General features: G+C 46.1%; 1 protein-coding gene across 3 annotated transcripts in view; it reads left to right on the forward strand.

The window, feature by feature from the left end:
* acox3 (acyl-CoA oxidase 3, pristanoyl) overlaps positions 1-15,450 on the forward strand; it is a 213,150-nt gene that overhangs the window by 50,662 nt on the left and 147,038 nt on the right. For all 3 annotated transcript variants that reach the window (XM_038792145.1, XM_038792147.1, XM_038792146.1), the window contains 3 exons: positions 5,303-5,392; positions 8,324-8,467; positions 12,314-12,402. In XM_038792145.1, coding sequence (XP_038648073.1) covers positions 5,303-5,392; positions 8,324-8,467; positions 12,314-12,402 — 323 coding nt within the window. The remainder of the gene's footprint in view (positions 1-5,302; positions 5,393-8,323; positions 8,468-12,313; positions 12,403-15,450) is intronic.

Consider the following 15,450-nt stretch of genomic DNA (forward strand, 5'->3'; position numbering starts at 1 on the left):
ACTGTGGGAGGAAACCGGAGCACCCGGAGGAAACCCACGCAGACACGGGGAGAACGTGCAGACTCCACACAGACAGTGACCTGGGAATCGAACTTGCCCTGGCGCTGTGAAGCAATAGTGTTAACCATTATACTACTGCGATGCAAAAAAAAAATTATTCTGTTGTTCTCGCCTCTGTTTGGAGGTGATGGGACTGATAAGATGTTGTAAAGGGAGGTGAGGTGGGCCTCTGCTCCCGCACCTTGGGGGATTCTTTGTTTGCTTTCTGTGTTTGTTGCTATTGTTTTGTGAACTTATGTGAAGAGGGGGGGGGAGGGGGGGGGGGGGGGGGGGTCCAGCAGGTGGTAGGATGCTAGGCGCCAGGGGCGGGAGCTGCTCGGCTAGCTGGGAGAGCTGGTTCACGGGAGCAAAGTGGGGGGAGAGCTGAAGAGAGACGTGGGAGAGGGGAGAGGACGGCTGACGACTAGGGGACTTTTAGGAGGTTGGAGATGAAGACCAGATGGCAGTGGCTGCCAGGGGGAGGGTCAGAGGAAGTGTGGGACATGGGCTAAGGGCTGGCCTAGGAAAGGTCATGGCTGATCGACAGGCGAGGGAGGGGGGGGCAGGAGCCCACCACACCAGACTGGCTATGTGGAATGTTCGTGGACTGAATGGGCCGGTCAAAAGAGCCGTGTGTTCGCACACTTGAGACAGCTAAAAGTGGGCGTGTCCATGCTACTGGAGACACACTTGAAGCTGGGAGACCAAGTTAGACTGAAGAAGGGATGGGCCGGACAGGTATTCCATTCGGTACTGGATTTAAAAACGGGGGGGGGGGGGGGGCATCCTGATTAACAAAAGGATGCAGTTGAGGTGCGGAAGGTAGAGGCAAACCGGGAGGCAGATTTATTGTGGTTAGTGGGAACCTGGAGGGAATGGCAGTGGTGTTGGTAAATATATATGCCCAAAACTGGGATGACGTCGCGTTTGTCAGGAAGGAACTGGGAAAGATCCCAGACCTTGACTCGCACCGGTTGGTTATGTGGGGGTGACTTCAACACGGTCCGAGATCCGAGAATGGACCGGTCGAGTTCTAGATCAGGGAAGGTAACAGAAATGGCAAAAGAACTGCGGGGGTTCATGGAGCGCATGGGAGGGGTTGATCTGTAGAGATTCGAGAGGCCACGGAGTAAGGAATATTCATTCTACTCTCATGTGCACAAGGCATACTCCAGGATAGATTTCTTTGTACTGGATAAAACACTGTTGGCGGGGGTGGAGGACACTTAGTATTCAGCAATTGAGGTGTCAGACCACGCGTCACATTGGATAGACCTGCGGGTAACACAGGAAAGTCCCAGCGCCCGAAGTGGAGGTTAGGTGCAGGGCTGTTAGCAGACAACGCGATCTGTGAGCGAGTGAGGGAGGTCTTTCGGGGGTATATAAAGAACAACAACACGGGCGAGACTGTGGCTGGGGTAGTGTGGGAGGCATTGAAGACGGTTATTAGAGGGGAATATATTTCGATTCAGGCCCATAGAGAGAAGACTGAACGGGTGGAGCTGGACAGGTTGGTAGGAGAAATCTTACAGGTGGACAGGAGATACGCGGAGTCTCCGAATGCAAAGCTCCTAAAGGAGTGTCAGAGACTCCAAATGGAATTTGGGCTCCTTTCCACAGGTAAGACAGAGGGACAGCTGAGGAGGGTAAAATTGGCAATAAATGAATATGGGGAGAAGGCTAGCAGGGTGCTGGCGCATCAGCTGAGGAAGCAGGAGGCGGCGAGAGAAATAGAGAAAAAAAAGGATATGAGGGGGAAGGTAGTGATGGATCCGGGGGCAGTTAATGACGTGTTCCTTGAATTCTATAGTCGATTATATGATTGGAACCGCTGGTCGGGGAGGAGGGTATGAATCAATTCCTGGAGAGGTTAGAGTTCCCAAAGGTAGATGAGGAGCTGGTGGAAGTCCTAGGGTGCCCAATTGGGCTCGGGAGGTGATTGACGGATTGGGGGCGATGCAATCGGGCAAGGCCCCGGGACCTGATGGATTCTCAGTGGAATTTTATAAAATGTTTTCTGGGCTACTGGGACCGCTTCTGGCTTTTAACGAGTCCAAGGAGCTGGGAGTGGTTCCCCCAACGCTATCACAGGCAACAATCTCTCTCATCTTGAAACGAGACAAGGACCTGGAGAGCTGTGGATCGTACAGGCTGATTTCCCTTTTGAATGTGGATGCTAAATTGCTGGCAAAGATCTTGGCCACCCAAATAGAGGATTGTGTCCCAGAGGTAATCGGGGAGGATCAGACGGGATTTGTGAAGGGCAGGGACCTGATGTCCTATATTAGACGGCTTGTTAATGTTATAATGATGCCAGCAGAGGGGCGCGATGTTGAGGTGGCAGTAACCATGGAGGCGGAGAAGGCTTTCGACCGGGTGGAGTGGAAGTACCTATGGAATATTTTAGGCAGGTTTGGGATCGGGCAGGGATTTGTGGATTGGGTCCGGTTGTTATATCAGGCTCCGGTGGCAAATGTAAGAACCAACCGAGTCCAGTCAGAATACTTTAGTATTCTTTAGATGGCCGCTCTCCCCATTACTGTTTGCCCTGGCCATAGAGCCCTTAGTAATGGCCGTTAGATCATCGAATGCCTGGCGGCGGATAGGGGTGGGGGACTGGAGCACAGGGTCTCTCTCTATACAGACGACGGGGGTGGAGGGTGGGGGGGTGGGGGTGGGGAGTGCAGCACAGGGTCTCTCTCTATGTGGATGATTTACTGCTCTAAGTCACAGAACCAGTGGGGGGGGGGGGGGGGGGGGGGGGGGGGGGTGGGGGGGGGGGGGGGGGGGGCATAAATCATGGAGATGCTAGAAGAATTTGGGCGGGCGATTTTCGGGTTACAAGTTAAATAAGGGAAAGAGCGGGATGTTTGTGATCCAGGCACGGGGGCAGGACAGGAGTCTGAAGGAGTTACCTTTTGAAGTGGCTGAGAAGAGTTTTAGATATCTGGGGATTTAAGTGGCTAAGGATTGGGGGTAGCTTCATCAGTTAAATCTGGGCAAGGAGATCGATTAAATGAAAAGGGACTTCCGCAGATGGGACATGCTCCCGCTGGCGGGGAGGGTCCAGACCGTGAAGATGATGGTCCTTCCGAGACTGCTCTTCTTTTTTCAATTATCTTCGGACTTTTGTCCCAAAGGCTTTTTTCAGGAAACTGAACGTGGCGATGTCGGATTTTGTGTGGGCGGGTAAACCCCGAGAGTAAAGAAGGCACTCCTGGAACAGGGTCGCGGAGAGGGGGGCTTGGCACTCCCGAGCTTTATTAACTATTACTGGGTGGCCAACGTATCGATGGTCAGGAAGTGGGTAGTGGGAGAGGGGTCGGTTTGGGAGCGAGTGGAAGCAGCATCCTGAAAGGGTACGGGTTTTTTTACTAACGGTGCCTCTGCTGTTCTCGCCGGCCCAGTACTCTACAAGCTCTGCGGTTGTGGCAGCCCTGAGGGTGTGGGGGCAATGGAGGCAGAAAATGAGATTGGAGGGGGCGTCAGTGTGGTCACCGATTTGTGACGACCATCGGTTTTCCTCGGGGAGGGGGGGGGGTGAATTGTAGTTCTTTGAGGAGGCGGAGGAAAGATGTGGGTGGTTTGTGGGTAGCCCGACGAACCATGTACATATGTTTTGTGCATGTCCGCAATTGAGGGGATTCTGGGAGGGATTCGCGGACATTATGTCAGAAATCATTATGTCAGGAGGGTAACGCCGAGTCCAGAACTGGCAATACTTGGGGTATCGGACGATTCTGGGGCCAAGGGGGAGGAGGGAGGCCGATGTCCTGGCCTTCTCCCATGTGGCCTGGAGACGGATTTTGCTGGGATGGAGGGACCCGGCCCCCCGAAGGCACAAATATGGGTTAGTGATTTGGCAGGGTTTCTGAGTTTGGAAAAAAATCAAGTTCGCCTTGAGAGGATCAGTTCTGGGATTCGCCCGGAGATGGAGATGTTCATCGATTTCTTCAAGGAAAATTGAATGTCAGCAGTACGGGGGGGGTAGGGGAAAAGGGAGGGGGAGGAAAACAGGAGGCATGGCAATGTTCGATAAGGACAGGGAAATTAGTATATGGGTAATTAAGGAATAGGGCGGGGTTAGTAGGGGTCGTTGTTTTCCGTTTTTTGTTCGTTTAGGTTGTTTTGCGTGTGCCAGCCCGCGTGGTTTTTTAAGAAATGTTAATGTGTTAAACTGTGAAAATTACAAATGCTTCAATAAAATATTTTCTAAAAAAAAAATATCGTTACCTGGATCATGTTGGATGCCGTGGATTGGGTGACTTGTGCGTGGTTGCACCCTGCGCGAAACCCAATTTTTGGGTCTCTCCCGCAATGCTCCCGGCATGCCCAGATCAGTGCTGTGCGCAAGGTGGTGGGAAAATCGTGACCCTTGTACATTTTAATGAGACCACCACCCATTCTTCTAAAGTCCTGAGAATATAGGCCCAGTCTACACCATCTCTCCTCATGGAACAGCGCTCTCCTCCGAAGAATCGATGTAGTGAACCTTCGAAGACACGTATATCTTTCCTTGGGTATGAAAACAAAAACTGCACAGAGTACTGCAGAAGTGGTCTCACCAAAGCCTAATGTGCAGCATTACTTCCTTACACTTGTATTCCAACCTTCTTTTAATTAAGATCAACATACTGTTTGCTATTTAAATTGCTTGCTGCACATGCATTTTTTTTTCATTCGTTCATGGGATGTGGGATTCGCTGGCTGGGCCAGCATTTATTGCCCATCCCTGAGGGCATTTAGAATCAACCACATTGTTGTGGATCTGGAGTCACATGTCGGCCAGACCAGGTAGGGTTAGCAGATTTCCTTCCCTAAAGGACATTACCAATGGGTTTTTAACGATAATCAACAATTGTTTCATGGTCATCATTCGACTTTTAATTCCAACTTTACCTACTCTGCAAAAGGTGACGCACTGAGGCCGTCCCAACAGTGTTTTGGAGGTGGCGAAGCATATGATTTCAGAGTAAAAAGGGATTCTCCGCCCGATCGCCGATTACGAGAATCCCGCCCCCTGTGTTTATAATGCACAGTATACCTGTCTGATGTAGCAAAGCCTGGGGACTAATGAAAGTAGCCTTGGAATCTTGCTCTCTGTTCTCTTTGTCTCTGATTTTTCTATCACTTTTTTCTCCCATTACTCTAACTTCATTTTGGTTCTCCACACCTTTTAAGAGTTCCCTTGAAATCCTTTTTGTGCATTTTTGGAAATACTTTTTGCTTGATGCTTTCTTGTTGCATTTATTTCTTGATTTAGATCTTTGGATGTTTTGCTTTGACTGAGTTGAGCCATGGCAGCAACGCTAGAGCTATGAGGACAACGGCAAAATATGATCCCAGAACTCAGGTTTGTCCCCTGGAAAATAATTGACTGCCTGTTTAGAGTATTTTATTTTTTGACTATTCTGAGCTTTATAGCTCTCTAATTGGGAGAAGAAATAATGGGCCATAACTTCTGAGCTACCCGGGTCGGATTGGGTGGATACCCCAATTATGCTCTGGGGAAACCCCTCTCAAAAGTTCACAGGAAAGGTTTGTAAGGCCCAGAGTGCAAACGTTCCCTCCAAACCATCCAAAACTGTGATTTAAATTACGATCTTTGGATGGTAGAGACAGGGCAATGGCAGAGAAGCAAAGTTCGACAACACCAATAGTTATAAAACTACCCCAATTTAAAGCATATTTTAAAAAAACATTGGGCGAAATTCTCCGACCCCCACGACGGGTGGGAGAATAGCGGGAGGGCCTTCCCGACATTTTTGCCGCCCTCCCGCTATTCTCCCCCCCCCCCCCGAAGTCCCGAACCGAATCGCTGCCGCCGTTTTTTTACGGCTGGCAGCGATTCTCAGCTGTTAGATGGGCCGAAGTCCCAGCCCTTTACGCCGTTTTCACGAACGGCAAACACACCTGGTCTTGCCGTTCGTGAAAACGGCGTCACAAACTCGCTATTAATAACCATGGCACCGATTGGCACGGCAGTACCACGGCCGTGCCAAGGGTGCCATGGGCCCGCGATCGGTGGGCACCGATCGCGGGCAGCGGGCCCGATGCCCGCGCACTACTTGTCCTTCCGCCGCCCCGCAGTATCCATTCGCGGGGCGGCTGAGGGGCAACCCGGCCCGCGCATGCGCGGGTTTCGCGCAAAAACACGATGACGTCACCCGCGCATGCGCGGGTTGGAGTATTCCAAACTGCGCATGCGCGGCTGACGTCATATGACGCGTCAGCCGGCGCTAACTCCAGCAAGCGGACTTAACGATTTTCGTTAAGCCCGTCTTGCCGGAGCCTACGGCGTCGGGCTGCTAGCCCCGACTGGGGACCAGAATCGGTCCCCGGTCGGGAAGGGGCGCGCTGCCGTAAAACCCGCCCGGGGTTTTACGGCAGCTTTACGATTTCTCCCGTTTTGGGAGAATCTCGCCCATTTTTTTGCTGTTCTGGGTCCAGGTGAACAATGGTATAATAACATTGATCCGACCATCAATTCACATGAAACAAGGAGTAGAAGTAAACTGTGGCTTTAATCGATTAGAACAGTGCCTGCCTGCAACTGCTCTGCCACTGAGAGCCGCCTACAGGGCTACTGCTCTTTATACCTCCCCTCAAGGGGAGGAGCCAGGGGCGGGGCCCACAAAGGCACCAACATAATACATCACAGGTAATACCTTACAATGGTCCATAGGTGGAGGGCAGGAGTGTGATACAGATATATTTATGGTGAATGGTTAATGCAGTACATTCACCACAAACATACTGAGCACATTTAATGTAATAAAATGTCCCATGATACCTCATAGGAGTGCTTTCAGACTAAAATTGACAGAAAATTCACATAGAAAATGGTCAGTCTCAGCTGATCCTTGGGCTTTGGAATGCTCAAACCATTAAAATAGTTCTTAACAATGTGATCAGTTAGTTATTTGAAAACAAGCTTAAAAAAAATTAAATATTAGTGTGGGATTCTCTGGTCCACCCACCGCGTTTTCCTGGCAATTACAATAATTACTGTAATGAAATATTTGTTATCCTGACTTGCTCTTTTCCCTTCATAATGGTTAAAATTAGAGAGAATTGTATCACTCCCTGATATCACCACCATCCTAAAACAGTAGAATCACTGAAGTTGGTGACCTGACAAAAGAAGCGGTTGCAGAGTAGGTAAAGGTGTTTTGTTTAGAATGTGGCTGTACTCCATATAGTTTATTTTGAAGGCGGTAAGATTATTCTAATCAAGTCACTTTTATGGCTTCATACTGTGCAGGGCACTAGTTTTATCTAAAGTTTACTTGTGAATTTTTAATGAAAAACATCATTGGACTGTTAATTTTGTACACTATTAATAATATATGAAAGAAAGAAAACTATGCCGAGGCAAAATAAGTAGTCTTGATTTAATTTCCATTGTAGGTGTTCATCTACCAGTCCATTGATAGATCTATTTTCAGGAACCTTCTACCCCCATAAGGAACCCTTTCCCCCCTTAAACCCCCTCCCCATTTTCTCCTCATCACTCGAGAAGGTGTTGAATCTAACCGTCAGTCTGGTCGACATGGCAGCCACCTGCTACTTGCTCAAGTGACCATTCTAAATGATGACTGCCGGTTAAGTTATTCAACTTTGGAGCGCAACCTAGCAAATTCAGACCTTGTACTCTTATATTGTCCACAGGAACCAGTGGAAACCATTTAGAAATGGGAATATATACAGATTTCCTTTGTGAGTGCTCTCTCTTTTATTTCTCTCTCTTCTATTTCTCTCCCTCTTCTTTTTTTAAACATCTTTTCTGACTCCTCCCTCTGCTCCCCATATCCCTCAAATTTTCCCCCTCATCTATCTCCCTATCTCTGTTTCATATATCTCATGGAATAGTATAACACAAAGAGGCTTTAATAAGGACACGGGAGTCCACAATGAGTAAAATAAGAAACAAAGTTTATTTACAAAAACGATATGTACACTATCCCAGTAGATCCCTACCCGGTTCCCTTCTAGTCGGTGCCTTACTGGCCGACCTTTTATACAGTGATTAATGAGATACCCGCCCCTAGTGGGGGAGCTTGTACTCCACGAGGAGCATGAGAAAGATGAGCACTCCCAGGCTTTCAGCCCATCGGGTCTGTGGTCAAGGAACAATTAGGGTATTTGACCTAATTTGTAATTGACATTTTTGTAGCTTATTACATACAGAAATCAGCAATAAATGTTCTTATACATTTGGATATGGAAACCAACAATAATATCAGTAGTTTTTACATGGGTCTTAATTTTTCTGGAATATTAGGAATTTATCATCAATTCTCCTGACTTTGAAGCAGCCAAGTTCTGGGTTGGAAACATGGGGAAAACTGCCACACATGCTGTCGTATTTGCACAACTCCACACCCCTGATGGAGTCTATCGAGGCCTTCATTCTTTTATTATCCAGGTAAGACTTTCTTTTAAATGAAACTCCTATTAGCGACTGTTTGCTTTTCCACAAAATATATAGGCAGCATTTATTAAAGCATGGCATAAATTTTACTTTAAAGATTGTTTAAAAAATGAATGGGAGAAGTCTGACAACTATAGAAACAGTGAAGGAAGTATTTGCTAGACAACAATCTATTTTGAACCTTATGTGTGCCTGATTTTCTGACTTTCTATCAATATGTAAACAGGAAGATATTGGTAAAAGTAAATTTGAGACAATTAGGGGCAGTAATAGATGAAATTATAATGAGATTAAAGAAATGGCAGAGATATTAAACAAATATTTTCTACCTGACTTCAGGAGGTAGAAGAAACAAAAAGCATTCCAGTAGTAGGGAGCCAAGAATCTAGCAAGAATTAAAAATTTAAAAGAAAAGAAATAGTACTGGTGAAATTAACGCAACTAAGGAGCAACCAAACCCCGATACTTGGCAACCTGCAAACTATGGTTTCATAAAAGGTTGCTGCAGAGATATTGGAAGCAATGGTTTTGACTTCCAGATTCAAGAACAGTTTACAAGGAATCAAACGAAGCAACATAATCTCGCTATTGAAGAAAGGAGGAAGAAAAAAAATGGAGATCTATAACCCAGTTAGCCTAACATCAGTTGCAGGTAAAATGCTAGAATCATCAGAACACTTAGAAACTCACAATATAATAATATAATTCGGCAGAGTCAACAAGAGTTTTGGAAAGGTAAATCGTGTTTGATGAATTTTGATTTGTGAGGATGTAATGAGTAAAACAAATAAGGGGACCCAATGAATGTAGTGTATATATTTACAAAATACTTGCAAGAAGGTGTCACAGAAAGGCATGTTACAAAAAATAGGATTCATGGGATTGTAGGTAGCGTATTAGTAGGAATCGAGGATTGGTTATTGGACAGAAAACAGAGTTGGAATAAATGGGACATTTTTGTGTTGGCAGGCTGTAACTAGTAGGGTATCATAAGGACTTGGGCCTCAGCTGTTTACAATCTGTGTTAATGAATTAAATAAGGGAACTAAGTGTAACTTAGCTAGATTAGTTGATTTAAAGAGGGAAATTAAGTGGTGCAGGCACCAAAGAGACTGCAGAGGGATATCAGCAGGTTGAGCGATTGGGCAAGAACGTGGCAAATGGACTGCAGTGGTGCAAATTGTGAATTTATCCACTTTGGTGCAAACATTTTTTTTAAATAGTATTTTTTGAATGATGAGAGATTGGGAAATGTTTGCATTGTTCTTGTAGATGAATCACCAAAAGTTAGCATGCAGGTATAGCAAGCAATTAAGAAGGAAAATGATAAGTTAGCTTTTATTGCAAAGGAATTGAAGTATTAGAATAAATAAATTCTACTATTATATATGGTATTGATGAGGCTACGTTTGGAGTGTTGTGTGCAGTTTAGTCTCCTTAAGTAAGAAAGGATGCATTTGCCCCAGGGAGGATGCAATAAATATTCATTAAACTGAATACGGGGATGGGGGAATTGTCTCATGAGGAGAGATTGTGTTGATGAGGCCTGTATTCCCTGGAGTTCAGAAGGATGAGAGGTGATCTAATCAAACCATATAAAATTCTTAAGGGACTCGACAGGGTAGATACAGAGGAAATGGCTGTGGAATCTAGTATATGTGGCCATTGTCTCAAAATAAGGAGCCGGCCATTTAGGACTGAGATGGGAGAAATTTCTTCACTTAAGAGGAAATGAAAAAATGAAATGAAAATCGCTTATTGTCACGAGTAGGCTTCAATGAAGTTACTGTGAAAAGCCCCTAGTCGCCACATTCCGCGTCTATCCGGGGAGGCTGGTACGGGAATCGAACCGTGCTGCTGGCCTGCTTGGTCTGCTTTAAAAGCCAGCGATTTAGCCCAGTGAGCTAAACCAGCCCCTGTGAGTCTTTGTAATTCTCAGTCGGAAAGAGTTGTGAATGATCAGTCATTGAGTATATTCAAGCTAGAGGTTGGTATTATTTTTGGATCCTCAGGGAATTAAGAGATATGGGGAGAGTGTGGGAAAGTGGAGTTGAGGCTAAAGATCGGCCATGATCTTGTTGAATGGTAGAGGAAGCTCAAAGCCAAATAGCCGCCTCTATTTCTACTGTTTACCTCCCTGGTGGTACCTAACATATGCTGGGCACCTCAGTACATTGGCTTGGCGATGCCAATGACATTACTGGGAACTCAGCAGCATGGGGAACTCAACAACTTTACAGCACTGTATGAAAACATAATATTGAATAAATTTGTTTCAATGAAGTCATGTTCTCCAATTACGTAATTTTTAAATGCTTGGGATACTAAATATGATAAATCCATTGTGGATCTATAGCCAGATGTGTATTTTATAAATGCAATTACTGCTGTTGAATATGTGCATTCATTAAGCAGTTTTATTGTTTTGATTGAGATTGACTTTCTAAATTGATGGCTAAATTGTTTAACAAAGAAAGCAATTTGTTAGTTTTCATCTATGGCCCAGATCTTCAGAGCAGCAGCAACAATGGCCGGTTTGCCAATGTGCTCAAATATTCCCCTGACTCAACGCTGCTCTGCATTTCACAGAAATCTGAAGCGCAGAGTCTCTTGGTGAACTCCATCAGAGCAGAGTAGGCAACAATTTGTTGGCATCGAGGGCAGCACAGTGGCTAGCACTATTGCTTCACGCCGCTGAGGTCCCAGGTTCGATCCCGGCTCTGGGTCACTGTCCGTGTGGAGTTTGCACATTCTCCCTGTGTTTGCGTGGGTTTCGTCCTCACAACCCAAAAGATGTGCAGGGTAGAGGGATTGGCCACGCTAAATTGCCCCAATTTATTTTTTAAAAGTGTGTTGGCATCCAGCACTTCTAGATCAGGGGCTGGATTCTACCCTACCCGGCGGGGCGGGGGGTTCCGGCGGGATGGAGTAGCGTGAATCTCACCGGTGTCGGGCCGCCCCAAAGGTGCGGATTTCTCTGCACCTTTAGGGGGTCAAGCCCTAACCTTGAGGGGCTAGGCCCGCGCCGGAGTGGTTCCTGTCCCGCCGCATGCACCGGAACGTCAGCGGCTGCTGATGTCATCCCCGCGCATGCGCAGGGGAGGGGGTCATGTCCGCGTCGGCCATCGCGAAGGCTGATGCCCGACGCGGAAGGAAAAGAGTGCCCCCCTGGCACAGGCCCGCGCGTGGATCAGTGGGCCCCGATCGCGGGCCAGGCCACGTGGGGGCACCCCCCAGGGCCAGACCGCCCCGCCCCCCCCCCCCCATGACCCCGGAGCCCACCCACGCTGCCAGTCCTGCCGGTAAGTGAGGTGGTTTGATTCACGCCGGCGGAAGAGGCACTACAGCAGTGGGACTTCGGCCCATCGAGGGCCGGAGAATCGGCGGGGGGAGGGGCCTGCCGACCAGCGCGGTGCAATTCTCGCCCCCGCCGAATATCCGGAGCCCGAGAATTCGGAGGCCGGCGGGGGCGGGATTCCCGCCGGCCCCCGGTGATTCTCCGACCCGGCGGAGAGTCGGAGAATCCAGCCCCAGGTGTAGGATGGATGGATTGAGAGTAAGACTTTGTCCCAATAACATGCCTCTGCTCCAATTTCATAGTAAAAGTGAGAAATGCCACTGAGTTCCCAGCCATCCTTGACATTTCTCAAATTAGGGATAATAGGCTAATGCACATTGGAATATTAAATTAATGAAACGTAGGACATTTACAGTTCGCATCTGCAGAAACCTTTCTGTTCATCGGTCCTGGTATGAACTTTGGTTTCAAATGCGAAAGACCAATTTCTGATCCACTGTCTTCTTTTAACTAGATTTCCTTGTAAATCAAAATGTATTTAGATCAGAGATCCGAAGACCCTACTTCCAATGCCTGGATTAATGCTTGGAGATATTGGAAAGAAACTGGGATTAAATGGGATAGACAATGGGTAAGAATGATTTATTTTATGTGACATCTGATTTTCATGCTCCTTGTTGGTTTTCTTAATCCTTTTTTTGTTAATCTCTGTTTCTTGCTTCCTAAATTTAATATGCAATGATTTGACACAGCAAACTTTTTACGTGGTATAAGCAAAGTACATAACCAATTCAAAATTAGGCCAACGTTTTGCAATGGGAAACATTGTTTGTGCTTTAACATAGAAATTCCAAGATGCTTTTGAGTGCCAAAATCAGACAAAAATGGATGTCATACTGAGAGTAGACAAATAGAGAGAAAGCAAGAACAAGCATTTATATAATGCTTTTCATAACTGCAGGAAGTCTAAAATTATCTGCTAACTTGAAATATTAATTGAAAAAGAAGTTTCTCTCTCACTGCAATTTGCATGTCTTACATACCACTTTCTTATTGTTTTATGTCTTCTCTTTTTTCAATATTTATCTTTTACTCTTCTTACTCTGGCTGTCAGACTTTTTTTTCTTGTTGTGATGTCAACATACATGTCTCTGAATCTTCTCCTCACTCCGTCTTACCTTTTTCCCTCTGTCACTTCTAATCTGTAGCTTTACACGTATATTTAGCTTTTTTAATGCATGTAGCAAGATGGTAAACACCTTTAAAGCCGAAGCTGTGCAATGGAATCAGGAAGTGACACATTGCTGGTAGGTGTTGGGAAAGTGAGAGTGAGGCGGAAGCAAGATGGTGGTGCGATTTGGCTTTAGCACATGGGAGGCGTTAGATGTGGGAGTAGGAACTAGGAGGAATTCTAGAATGATTACTACACAGAAGGATGCTAGTCAGTATGCCATAGCCACTCTGACTCTTTACAAGAGGAAATTGGCAAGACCCACTCTGCTGCCTTTTCTCTTACCCTGCAATTTCTTTCACTTCAAATAATTATCCAATTCTGCTTTAAAAGCCATGATTTAATTTACCTCCACCACGCTCTCACGTAGTGCATTCCAGATCCTAAACATTTGCTGCTCAAAAAGAGGTTTTTCCTCAGCCACCTTGGTTCTTTTGCCATTCCCCTTTTAATTTTGTGTTTTCTATCACTTATCTTCCTCACAGTTCACTAGACTTCCAACTTTATCATCCATTAGTTTTGAAATATTGCCTTGCACCTCCAAGTCTCGCTCATTAATATCTGTTCAGAAACGTAGGTCTAACAGAGAGGTGAAATATACCGTAAATGGCAAAACTCTTGGGAAAATAGAAAGTCAGGGAGATCTGGGTGTGCAAGTCCATAGATCTTTGAATGTGGCAACACAAGTGGACAAGGTAGTTAAGAAAGCATACGGAATGCTTGCCTTCATTGGACGGGCATCGAGTATAAAAACTGGCAAGTCATGCTACAGTTGCAGACAACCTTTGTAAGGCCCCACTTGGAATATTGCGCACAATTCTGGTCGCCACACTACCAGAAGGTTGTGGAGGCTTTGGAGAGGGTGCAGAGGCGGTTTACCAGGATGTTGCCTGGACTGGAGGGTGTTGGCTATATGGAGAGGCTGAATACATTCGGACTGTTTTCATTAGAAAAACGGAGGTTGAGGGGTGACCTGATAGAGATCTACAAGATTATGAGGGGCATAGGTAGAGTGGATGGGCCAGCACTCTTCCCCAGGGTGGAGGGGTCAGTCACCAGGTTTAAGGTCCGTGGGGCAAAGTTTAGAGGAGATGTGCGAGGCAGGTTTTTTACGCAGAGGGTGGCGAATGCCTGGAACGCGTTGCCAGCGGAGGTTGCGGAAGCAGATGCATTAATGGCATTCAAAAGGCACCTCATCAAACATATGGATAGGATGGGTATAGAGGGGTAAGGAACAGGGTTTTGGAAAAGATTGGTATCATGACCGGTACAGGTTTGGAGGGCCGCATGGCCTGTACCTGTGCTGTATTGTTCTTTGCTCTTTGACCCTGATGCCAACCCCTGGGGAGCTGTGCTATATAACGTCCTCCAGTCCAGAAAAAAACCACTGTTCTCCATTTCCTCAGCAAACATAGTATCAATGCGGCCTCTGTCTTTTTTATTCCATATACTGTAGTTTTGGAATAATTCTATGATGTGACACTTTTTAGAAGTTCATGTATACTATTGAACTGCATTACCGTCATCAACCTTCTCTACTATCTCATCAAAAACCTTAATTAAGTTAGTTAAACAGGATTTGGCCATAACAAATACATGCTGGGTTTCCTTAATTAATCCACATCTGTCCAAGTGACTGTAAATTTTATCCCTGGTTAATGTTTCTAAAAGTTTGCCATTACCGAGATTAAGCTGACTGGACAGTAGTTGCTGAACTTACCCTTGCGCACTTTTTTCAACTTAAAATGATTTCTATCTCCAAATGAAAATGAATGAGGCAGTTCAGGAAGGAACCACTTGAGGGCTTTGGGGGTGATCAGAGGGCATGGAATCTGAAACCCATTAAAGGGTGAAGGAGGGAGGATATTGGCGACTATTGGGTGAACTGGAGTGTCGGCACACTTGTTAGTAGGCTAGAAGTTTGCATGGTTGTAGGACCTCCAAGAAGTCTGAGGAAAAATGGGTGAGGACTGAAGTTCGGAAAAACTCAGGATGTTGTGGAATAATAAGAGAGCACTAAGGACACTGATGAGCAGTAATTTATAGCCCTCTGCCTTTGTGATTGGCAAGACTGGGATTTGGGATACTTTATGCTTTTAATAGGTCTGATGAATGGGCTAAGGGAGTGGGATAGATTTAAGGCTGACAACATTTAAAGGGAGGGTTTGGGAGAGCTGTAGGATTGCAATTCTGAGGGAGCATTGATATTATTTTTTCATAGTATCTTTAAAAAAAATTGTTGGGGTGGGGGGTGTTTCAGCTAATGTCCTTTTAAGGGAATCTGTTGTCCTTATCTGGTCTGGCGTACAGACCCATAGAAATGTGGTTGACTTTTAACTGCCTTCTGAAATGGCCTAGCAAGCTACACAGTTTACAGGCATTTAGAAGTAGCCAACAAATACTAACCTTACCAGTGACATCCTCATCCCATGAAAGAATAAAGAAAAA

The sequence above is a fragment of the Scyliorhinus canicula genome, chromosome 3 (assembly GCF_902713615.1).
Source record: "Scyliorhinus canicula chromosome 3, sScyCan1.1, whole genome shotgun sequence".
NCBI classification, from domain to species: Eukaryota; Metazoa; Chordata; class Chondrichthyes; order Carcharhiniformes; family Scyliorhinidae; genus Scyliorhinus; species Scyliorhinus canicula.